Source organism: Tachysurus fulvidraco, chromosome 22 (genome assembly GCF_022655615.1).
Source record: "Tachysurus fulvidraco isolate hzauxx_2018 chromosome 22, HZAU_PFXX_2.0, whole genome shotgun sequence".
NCBI classification, from domain to species: Eukaryota; Metazoa; Chordata; class Actinopteri; order Siluriformes; family Bagridae; genus Tachysurus; species Tachysurus fulvidraco.
The window spans coordinates 9,772,716-9,784,624 of NC_062539.1; the positions used below are offsets into that span (position 1 = coordinate 9,772,716).

The following is an 11,909-nucleotide window of genomic DNA, read 5'->3' on the forward strand; positions in this document are numbered from 1 at the left end:
GTCCCAGTTGATCTGAAGTATGCTTACACTGGGTAAACATAAGATTCAGAAGGTTTGCGTGAATATTACGTCTAACAAAGGTGGAAGATTTCATCTTACCTTTTGGGATCTGTATTTAGCGTATCAACATCTTGTAGTAACAAGGAATTATATTATATTATATATACAGTATAATTTAATGCTAACGTCCAGTTTTTTTTAACTATGAAATTTTACTACAAATTTTTTCAACTATTTAGGTACCGCTTACGAATCTATTTATAATAAAAATATTTCATGCCATTGCCTTTATTGACATTAATGATACATGACCATCACGGTATATACTGGATGGAACCTTTATTACAAGTATCTCCCCTTACACACACACACACACACACACACACACAGCTGTGATTCATGTGTGAGGGTGTACTGGAAATCTCTTACTACACTCAGATTGCCTTCTCTCTTTCCTTTTATTTACAACCCAATTTTGCAGTGACTCCTGAGTCACATTACATCTCAACATTTCTCAAACTCTTTAAAAAACTGTGCCAACATTTCACTCATTGTTCCTGCTTCTATAAGGATTGAGGTTAGAAAGAAAGCTGCAGTGCCTGTTGCCGCAGTGCCAATTCAGATTATCTCATGCTGGTGATTCTACAGGTTTCTGAACGTGTTTTTTCATTTTATTTGAATAGTCGTCATGATACTCGCTACATCGTAAGCCTTATTATAGTGTGTATGCAGATCCTCACTAAAGACAACTTGTTAAAATTAAATACAAAAATGCAAAGAAGCAGAGCTTAAAGTGCATGCAGAACACTGCAGGACATTTTTGGAGGCATAATACCTACATGGCCTACAGCTGGATATGTAAAACTCCTCCAGCATTTTCCCATTCTTCCTTTCTCCCACTTCTGCTCTTATTCCACCCATCTCTCTCCACCTCTCTGTGTGCTGATGTATTGTGCTCAGCTGACGTCCTCTCGTTACTTCCTCCTACTGTTCTCTCTCCCACACACACACACATACACACACATACACACACACACCCCTTTTGCTAATGAATGAGTGGGAGAAGACTCTCATTTCCATTATGTGCAGCTCCAGCTTCAGTATGCCTCTTAAACAAAGCCTGCTATTTTCTCCTCGCTCATTTTCCCTCTCACCTTCTCTCGCACAAGTGCACACGCTTGTTAATGATTACATTGACAATTAAATCCTTTTTGAAAAGCCTGTTTTGCTGTAGCATATAGTGAAATTAAAAACCATGCATGGAAATCGTTCCCTTGTGGACTGCAGTGGAGAGATGGAGCGCAAAGTCAACAAAGCACATGGTTGAGGAATAGGCAAAGCAAACTGCCTTGAGCATGACCAATGCAGCAAAATAAAACAACACAGGCATGGGGCTGAGATGGATTTCTAGTCTCATGGGAGTTCTGTCATAAAGTCTGATAGGCTGTTTTAGAGAGGCAGTAAGTGTGCAAACCTGTTGGCTGATCTAGGAGCAGTACAGTATGAAAACGGTTAATCAAAAAAATAAATAATCTGCCTCATAGGTTGCTTCTTAATTTATGTGTACACTAAGCTAATTTGGGGGTTAAAAAACAGTGTATATCTTGTTTGGAAGAAATTAATATTCATTCACTTTATTTCTGCCAAACCCAAATAGCAGAGTATGAAGAGCTAAATAACTATCACTTGTCCATCTGTAACATTATTTTGGTTCTGTTAAGGACAGTATGCACTTGCTTTTTAGGCGGCTATGACAAATAGCTTGCAATAATGAGGTTAATGGTATTACATTTGTTGATACACTACAGTAATGCATACAGATGATTCATATCTGAAAGATTTGAGATATTAGACCCAAGTGATTAGACCCAAATGCTTTGTTGCAGTTTAATGGCTCTCTGTGGCATATTTGCATTTACTTACAGTAATAATACTTCTTTTATTTGCATTTTTTCTCTGAGATTCTTTAGCTTAATCGCAAACAGATTATATCTGTTAACATTAAAATGTTGTACTTTTGATGTGCTTAGCAATTCTGATGCTAATTTGCTGGTAACTGATGTGGCTATATTGATATAACAGGGATTTCATTTAAAACAAAATTGTAAAAATCTCAAATACAAGGAAAAGCTGTTATGTTTTATTGTTAGTTCCTAAAACGAAAACGCAAGAGCGCCTTTTCTTACTTATAGCTTTCATTATGTTAAATATCATATTAATGAGACATCCACTGATGATGCTGTAGAGATGGCAAATGTTGGACCTAGATATTTAGAATAAGATATTAAACGATACTGTAGTGTTGAGGGATGGCAGTGACTCAGTTCAGCTTGTTAGAAGCCTTCGAGATCTATGTGAGCAGAGTATACACATGAGGAGGTGAGACAGTTGGACAGACTAAAGCACCACTGCATCACTTTCTTTAGGTAGAGATGAGGTCTCATTAGCAGCACTAGCAGCAGGTAACTGAATGGCACTGAGGCAATCGGGGTGGATTTGTCTTTGCATGTTTGCCTTCTCCTATGCTTGCACAAATATTTAATACCTGGAATCTTTGGCATGTTTTCTAGTTATATTTTAATACTACAGGTTAAGGAACTTCAGCATTCAAATAATTTTTTCTATAGTGTCCATGTACTTACTGTCCCAGGACTACTGACTGCACAGTGTAGCTTATAATTAGGAAGCCAATGCCATCTAGAGTTCATAATAAAACACTGAAGAACGGGTGAGGTCTGTTTGCTAAACAGAGGATAGTTGTGTGCACAACCGCTCTCTCTTTTTTTCTCTCTCTCTATTTATCCATCAATCTATCTATAGATTCTACAGAATGTGTGTGCATGTCTGTTTATCTACTGTATCTATCTATAGCAAAAATTTTGCTATAAGAAATAAATCATCAAAGTCAATTATTAATAAAGTGCCTAAAACCCCAAACTGTAGATTTCTCATGAGTATGAATTTTAAAGCTATTAAATGCTGGTTTGTGTTGGCAGAAACTGTAAAAGCAACTGCAGCTTGTGTGATTGATTATTGATTGTTATTGTAATGTAATGTATGATGCTGCTTCTGTGTTTCTCAGAGATCGTGAGGGCAATGACTCATGCTATAAACCAGGGAATGGCCATGTACTGGGGGACATCACGCTGGACAGCTATGGAGATAATGGTCAGTTGAACTTTGTATTTTGATCTCAAATCTTCCATACAGTATAATCTAGTTATGCTTCAGCACAAATGTTTACAGCATTTAAAGAGGAAGTCAACAGGGTCAATTTCCAATACTATACAGCATATTGTGAACGAGAAACATGATCTAATCACAAGAAGGAAAAACAAATCCATGAATTCACCGGGAAACATTTGTGCTTGTGTGTGTTTGCATATATGCAGTATATATATATATATTTGCATCATTATTTGTTTAAAAAGGTATCTGTGACTAGAAAGTGTTCAACAACTAATAGTCTAGCCCAGAAATGTTAAACTATATACATGAATTTAGACATGTATTTCTAATTCATTTCTAACCACTGTTATTCTTTTAAGCCTAAAAATCTGACTAACCTCTTACAAACGATTCACTATGGTACTATGGTACTATGGTACTATGACTAACCTCTTACAAATGATTCACTATGGTACTATGGTACTATGGTACTATGACTAACCTCTTACAAACGATTCACTATGGTATTCCATAGTGAATCGTTTGTAAGAGGTTAGTCAGATTTTTAGGCTTAAAAAAATAACAGTGGTTAGAAATGAAATAGAAATACATGTCTAAATTCATGTATATAGTTTAACATTTAGCATAAAGTCTGCTTAAACTAGAACTGGTTTAACCAAAACTAATACTTTTACTCACTATCAGCCCAATATATATGAGGATGATTCGACATGCTAAACGTTTTCAGTGGTAATTGCATGCGCAAAAGGATTAATTGAGTCAAACAATGTTGATTCCTCGTAGTTCTTTTAACTTCCCATCAATTTGTTTCAGATTGATTTAATATGTCTAAGTTGTCAGGTTTCCTTAAGCCTTGTTTAACAACCAGAATGTTTTATTATTCATAATATTCAGTTTCTTAAGATAATGTGTAATATCTAGAGATAATAATGCTTTCTGGTGTATACTGTATCCTTTTATAATGTATTAAATGAAATGAAACTAGTTCTGTTACATACATGTTTTGGCAAGATATGACTATGAGGCATTTGGCAGATCCACCTACAACCACTATAGTTTTTGTGTGGAAAAAGATATATGTAAATTTACCTTCACTGTTCAGTTTACCTATTTTTTTACCTGATATGAAGAAAGAAGGACAATTCTATATTTATATATGCGTTTCGGGTAAATGCAAACAAATTATGATGCTAATTTGCAAATGGAGCTCATTTTGATTAGTAAAGTCAATTCTTGTACTTATCAATAGAGTCTTTACTTCTCTCTCTGTTCCTTTTTGTCTGTAGGAGGCATACTCTGTGGCAAGGCAGTTCAACCTGATCCCTCCAGTGTGTGAGCAGGCCGAGTATCACTTCTTCCAGAGAGACAAAGTGGAAGTGCAGATGCCGGAGCTGTATCATAAAATAGGTATGACTTTATTAAGCATACGGATTTTAGACATCTAATTTTAATTGAAATAATTTTAAACTAGAACCCCTTACTGTGCATTGCATGTTATACTGAGTTATATATGACAATGATAGTCGTTGACTCATTGCAAAACATGAAGTCAGGATGCAGGTGATGCAACTAGAAGAACTTGGATATTTCAACAGACAGTAGAGTTCCAGACAGTGTACATTAAAATTTTAAAATATTTTCTAAAATTAATCAATGACAAAACACCCTGTCATTGATAGAAATTAATTCTTGCTTTATTTGTGTTCATCATGATGTACAGGTGTGGGTGTGGTGTCCTGGTCTCCTCTGGCCTGTGGAATCATCACAGGAAAGTATGAAAATGGTGTCCCAGAATCCTCTAGGGCAGCAATGAAGGTGTGTCTACATGGCAGATTAATAGAACTGCGGGAGGGTATTCCATGAAGTAATCATGAATCTCAATAAGTCAGGGTTATGTTAAGCCCAACTTTATTTCTACCAATTTCAGTTCCCCAAATGAAGCTCACTGTAAGCTCCAATGTACTGAGGTATGACAATATAGTCATGTACACTATAAAAAGGATATATATTTAAAAAGGAAAAAATATATTTCATTTTTATCAAAATGTGATTTAATTTGCTTTAAGAAAAATACTTTTAAAATTTAATCTAATTGTCTATTTTGAAATGTGTAGACAGAATCAGATTGACTTGATTGTACATGGCTCTGTGGTTTTTTCAGCCGGTTCTGCCTTTGAACCTGAGATGAGGGTGAATGTAATGTGTTTGTCTTATTCTGGAGATTTGAAAATACATCAACTCATGTATGTTGGCTGAACTCAATTTATTCACGTGGTATACTGTAAATGTGCACGTTTGGATGAAGTCATTTCAATGAACTTTTTTCAGTGAAGTAAAAACATAGACAGCATAAAATTTTAAATCTCTAAAACAGTATAAAGAAAATAAATAAATATAGAATTTTGGCTTTAAATTAGTCCAGTAATATATTTAGGTGACTTTTTTATAATCCACTATTTGTACTATATGTTGTAAGCATTTTGATTATAGAACCAATTTAAAATGTGGTGTTGTATTTTGTATTTAAATTCAGGGTCTCCGATATTTCAGAAATACTTCATAAAACTGAGTCGGGACGACAAGCTAAACAAAAATCAAAACAAACGTGTAGCCAATGAGCCGTAAGGGGCGGGGCTTGTCAATATGGGCGGAGATAGTGTTCAGTGCGCATGTGTGACATTAGCAGAAAGCGGTTTTAACATTGACATGGAGGATAAAAACAAAGAAAGAAAGCGAAGAAAGGATTACAATAAGGCAAGAGGTAGGACGTGTTAATATAGGATCAGCTTTCCAGCGCTGGAGAGAACTGAAGGAGCAGGAAGTTGGTGCATATTCACAGATTGGAGTTTCCCGAGTCAATAACTCCTGAGCTAAACGCTGTTACTACACAAATAACACCTCTTTTCTATCGTAGTACTGTAGAGAGGCAGCTACAACCGCGTTTTGTGTAGTAACAGTGTTTAGCTCAGGAGTTATTGACTCGGGAAACTCCAATCTGTGAATATGCACACATGCGCACTGAACACTCTCTCCGCTCATATTGACAAGACCCGCCTCTTTCTGCTCATTTGTTTTGATTTTTGTACTGTTTGGTGGCCTAAAGGCTTGACCCTACCTTTAACATTTTGTATTAATGTTCTTACGCATTTATTCTATCATAATTTTCTTTGATAAAAAAATCTTCTCAGGTCTGTCGCTCGCTTGTCTCTCATTGGCTGCCATATCACTGTACTCGACTGTTGCGGCTGCTGGTACATTGTTTGCATGTGCAAGAGCTTCAGTGGCAAACTGCAATTTAAATTAGTGGAAATAAGTTGCACCTGAGCTTCACTGATAGAACTGGGCCTGGACTAAATATTTACGTTTGGTCAAATGAAGCTGTTTCAAATAAAATCCACTTTTATTAGCTTGCTTCATGGAATACCAACGTGGTCAACATTATTTTTGACTGAATTATATGTTATTTTATAATTTATTATATGATAAATAATTATTTGATATAATAATAATAATAATAATAATAATAATAATAAATGTTGTTATAACCTCATTGTTTTATAACATTTCATATTGAATATCATTATTATACATAAAGCATCTATTGCTTAACCTGCTGTGTTGTTTTAATGTGTTCTTTGTATGGAACCAGTCATACCAGTGGCTGAAGGATAAGATAGTGAGTGAGGATGGACGAAAACAACAGGCTAAGCTGAAGGAGCTGAGTCACATTGCAGAAAAGCTTAGCTGTACACTACCGCAACTTGCCGTGGGTGAGACACAGCCCAAAGAGCCACATTTACCATTAAACCTTTTATGAGAGAAGTGGTAGATCAGTGGATAAGGTGTTGGGCTTCTAATCAAAAGAAGGAGTTCACATCCTTAGACCACCAAGCTGCCACTGCTGGGCCCTTGAGTAAGGCCCTTAAACCTCAACTGCTTAGCTGCATACAATAGAAACAAATACAAGATCCTCATCCTACTCAAGGGCTAAGATTTTATGGCTCCACAGAAGCTTATTCATCTTATTCATCTTCAATGTTATATCCTTTCACTATGTTTCTAATGAAATGATCTATAATTTAGTCTCTTTACATCCTAGTACAGAATTGTTCGAATTAAATAGGCTGCTGGCTATTATTTTCGATTTCAGTACTCTACACTACTAATCTGGGATCAGGCTTTTTACATTTACATTATTCTTTTAAGATGTTAAAGGGTAAAGCTAAACAAGAATTTGGATTAATACACTGAATAACTGATAAATGCTCTTATTTTGCGAATATGTTTTTTTTTTTTCACTTTAACTGAAGTCTTAATCTGAGAGAGCCGTAAGAAAATCCTTGCTTGCATCCTTTTTTTTTAACCTACAATAATAGCTTTGGGTTGACTGTGGAGGTAATCAATCTGATGACATGAGTTCATGAAAGTTATTTTGAAATGCTCTTGTCTCTTCTCTCCTTGTCTGCAGCTTGGTGCTTACGGAATGAGGGTGTGAGTTCAGTTCTGCTGGGAAGCTCCAATCCTGCACAACTCACAGAAAACCTAGGTGCAATACAGGCAAGAATACTGGTTTATTTTATCAACCATGAGACAAATTTTCACTCAGCACACACACACACACACACACACACACACACACACACACACACACACACACACACACACACATACTATGCTACAATCAGAATAAGATGCAATTGAACAATGTTTAATGGTTAGTAACGGTTATAAAGCAGAATCCAAAAATGCGAGGAAATATGGAGTAAACAGGAGAAAGGCAGGGGAAAGGCAGGGGCCAGGCAATCCACAGACTGAATGTACAGGGGCGAGCAAAATCAGAACAGTTAATGTACAGTAGCAAAAACATAGAGGCTTGGTATCGACAGACTGCAACAAAACTAGACATACAGATAAATCAAAGAAAACCTCAAAATAGGTGAGGCTACTCACGACACATTAGGGCAATAACCACTGACAATACATGTGCAGAGACATGACAAGTGGCAACAAACAAAACCAACACATGTAAACATGAAACATGAAGCGGACATGAACAACGAACTTCAGCATGAGGAAGAGATCAACCTTTTACAGTAAATTGGATTTAAACTGTCATTTAATTAAAATTTAAAAAACAATATTCATTTTCTTTATGAATAAACAAATATCATTCAGTTTTCTTCTAGTTATTAATGTTTTTTTTTTTTAAATGACCTCTTTATTTCAGGTGCTTCCAAAGATTACACCTCACATTGCCTCAGAGATTGACAAAATTCTGGGCAACAGACCCCACAGTAAGAAAGACTATCACCACTGAGGGATTCTGGGATTGAAAAGGATATGTGTCATTCCTGATCTGTCAGTGTGTCTCCCACTGTTATGTGGGATTACTGTAGACCATTGCTGTTATATCCTCATAATGGCAGTATATTCTGCCCATACTGTTTCAGTGTGTCTTGAGTCAGTCAAAAGAGCCATGCATGCTTAAGTGTGTTAATGGTCAATCATCCCTCGTCCCCCGAGTCTGTTTGAATCATCATGTCTGATGATAAAAAGTTAAGCTTTAATTAATTGTACTTTGATAAGGGACGCTGCAGATATATTGGATAAAGATGCCTGTATGAATACACAATGTGATTCTGATATACTGTACAAGTTGAAACAGCATAGAAATGATGTACAAATACTGTGCTTTCCAAACTGTGTGGCATTTTCCTCTAAAAATCTAAATACCAATTTCCATACCAGTGTATGCCTGTTGTCTATTCACGGTTGTGCTGTGTTCTGTTTTTACCACAAATCTTTATGTACCTATTCAAGAGAATCTGATATTCTGCTGCTGGATTTTACAGTTAAAATTCAGACATCGTTTTGTGTTTTATTTAATAGCTTTGTTTGTAAATGGCAGCGATCATGCTGGTGTCGTTGCTTGTGTTTAAGCTGCTCCTGCAGATTTCAGATTTGGAGAGAAATGTAGTATGATGCATAGCATAATACTATTTATTTAAATCTGACTGTTCCAATGAAATGGTCAAACTGTTTACAGATTTGTCATATAGGCTATAAAGTACCCTAATTGTTCAGTTTGCTTTTAGAAATGAAATAAAAAGCTCCTCTACAAATTGCTGGCTCATTTTTCTTGCAATTCACTAAAAGAGCTGGTTATGTAGACATTACAGTTATGATTAATAGTGTGTTCAAATACAATTCAATACAGACTTTTTATTTCCCACTCAATAGATAATGCAGTATTGTGTATATATAAGTCCAGAAAAAAAGAAAATAATGATAATTGCGAATGTAAAAGTACACAAACCTTGCATTCAGGTTTGGGTATTCTGTTATATGCTAATATATAAAAGACATATAAAAGACTTCAGCCAGCAAAGGTGCCCAGTCTGTAAGCTGGAGTGGAAGTCAGACCTCAGGACTGAAAAGGCTTCTCTGTGTCTGTATAAATGTAACAATGTGGTCAGAAATGTGTGGTGCTATCTACAGCGAATATTTTCAAATACAATACTTCTAACATTATTTAAGATGAAAAACTACAATATGTGGTTATATAGCTAGACTATAACATCCCTTTAAACAATTTCTCGATCAATCAATTGCTCCAGAGTACCACAGTCATTTAACTTGTTAGATTGAATAAGAAGGCAACAGCATGGAGACCTCACAAAGACCTCACAAAGACCTCACAAAACAATTTTTGTGAGATACTGCTCATGTGAATATAAAAAGATCTTTAAGACTTTAAAGATAAGCTGGAGACTTTGATATGTCTTCCAAAATCTACAAAGCTGGGACAGAAGAAATTTAGTCAGTGAGGCCTCCACAAACCAAATAGCAACTTAGTGGGTTTTATAGCCAACAGAAAAAAACTTGAGCAACATACAACAATATCAAAGAGATTGCATACATCTAGCCTGCATGTGGAAAGAAGAAAGCCATTTTGAAAAAGGAGTCCTATTTGAAGTTAAACAAAGACACCTGAAGTATCTTGCAACAATATGGTGCCAATGAATGCCAATACAACACCATCCCAAATGTGAAGCCTGTTGGTGGAAATATAATGTTTTGGGGATGTTCAACAGCAATCAAACAATTTGGTAATGTCATGAGATGAAGACTATGATAAATACAGATGCAAGAAGTCAGGTGATTGGAAAAAAGGGCAAACTAGGTAAGGCAAATAGCATCAGAAAATGAGGTAAGCAAACACATAAACAAGGCTTGGTATAGTCAGTTTACACACAATAAGCTGATAATATACCTCATTGTGTGATTCTGCCTGAGGTAGTCTTTTAAAGAGTCCTGATGTGATTTGGTTTGATTGAGCATTAGTGTGTATGGTCAGAAGTCTGGTGATTGTGAATGAGGAAGTCTGTTTGTGTGTTATTGGAAGTGTAGTCCAGTGTGGCCAGGTTTGTAGACTGCTGGGCATGATGGGAGTGTAAGGGTAAGTTTGTAATAACAGACCGAAGTGACTGGGCACAACTGGGTTCATGCAGGCGACATAAAATGATGGGGCTATACATTACGATCTTGAAGGGGCCTATATAACTGAGCATGAGCTTTTTGCAGGTGTGGGCCTGTCTTACTTCTCATGTGGTGGTCAAGGTTCTTGTGGTCAATGTAGATGAATGTAGAATGGATGTTCTGCAATGTCTGGTGAGAGAGCTTTTCACAATGTCATACAGTAGTTCCCTGTTTCCTGCTGGAAAGACCAGTGACCGTGAACAAAAAATGTGTATATTTGAGAAGTTTACTCCACTATAGTGGTGCATGATGGGAGTTGGGTTTTGAGGGTTCAGTAGTCCTAACAGATTGCGTGGATTGTGCTGAGTATGGAGTCAGGGAGATTATCATAGAACTTAATGGAATCTGAAAGATATATGAAAGCAGGTCACAAAACATATTCCAACAGACAATGACTCCAAGCATAAGATCAAAGCATCCGTGGAGTAGCTTGCTATGAACTGTGAAATATTGTTACCCATGAGCAAAACCTAACCAAGCCACATCATTTTGCAGATGACATGACCGTGGTCTGTCTCATAAGTAAGAATGATGAGTCAACAGAGAAAGGAGGTACAACTGCTTTTTATAAAGGCTGAGAAAAGCACATTTTCCTCCACCTATCCTAACCACATTTTAGAGCGGGACCACCAAGAGCATCCTGATCACTGTCTGGTGAGAAGATAATCTGAGTCTCTATTCCCTGTATAATAGTCATTTACACAACACGCTGCAAATTCCCTTAACATTCACTTTCCACTCTCCTGCAGTCTGAACAAAAAAAAACACTGTAAGCAGTGTATACACTTTATGCACATTTACTTTAATGCTGTTCTGCACATCACAATTTAATGCTGCTATTTTAAGTGTACATATTTATGGCAGACAACCTTATCTAGAGTTACTTGCATCTCATTTATACAGCTGAGCAATTGAGAATTAAGGGCATTGCTCAGGGGCCTGGTTGTGGCAGCTTGGTGGCCCTGGGATTCAAACTCACAACCTTCCAATCAGTAGCCCAACACCTTAACCGCTAAGCTGCAAAAGACCTCTTTAGTTCAAATTCAAGTTCACTTTATTTAAACACATTATTAAACAGCCATAGGACTGACGAAAGTGCTATACAATAAAAGAGTGTTAGTGAAAATACACAGAAAAAATGATACTAAGACAAGAGATAATGAAAGCAAAATAGAATTAAA

At 36.3% G+C, this 11,909-nt stretch overlaps 1 protein-coding gene across 1 annotated transcript in view; it reads left to right on the plus strand.

Annotated features, from left to right (window-relative positions):
• kcnab1b (potassium voltage-gated channel subfamily A regulatory beta subunit 1b) overlaps positions 1-9,311 on the plus strand; it is a 43,626-nt gene extending 34,315 nt beyond the window's left edge. The window contains exons 9-14 of the mRNA XM_047806724.1: positions 3,083-3,168; positions 4,476-4,596; positions 4,910-5,004; positions 6,839-6,959; positions 7,658-7,746; positions 8,417-9,311. Coding sequence (XP_047662680.1) covers positions 3,083-3,168; positions 4,476-4,596; positions 4,910-5,004; positions 6,839-6,959; positions 7,658-7,746; positions 8,417-8,506 — 602 coding nt within the window. The 3' untranslated portion in view covers positions 8,507-9,311. The remainder of the gene's footprint in view (positions 1-3,082; positions 3,169-4,475; positions 4,597-4,909; positions 5,005-6,838; positions 6,960-7,657; positions 7,747-8,416) is intronic.
• The last annotated feature ends 2,598 nt before the right edge of the window (positions 9,312-11,909 follow it).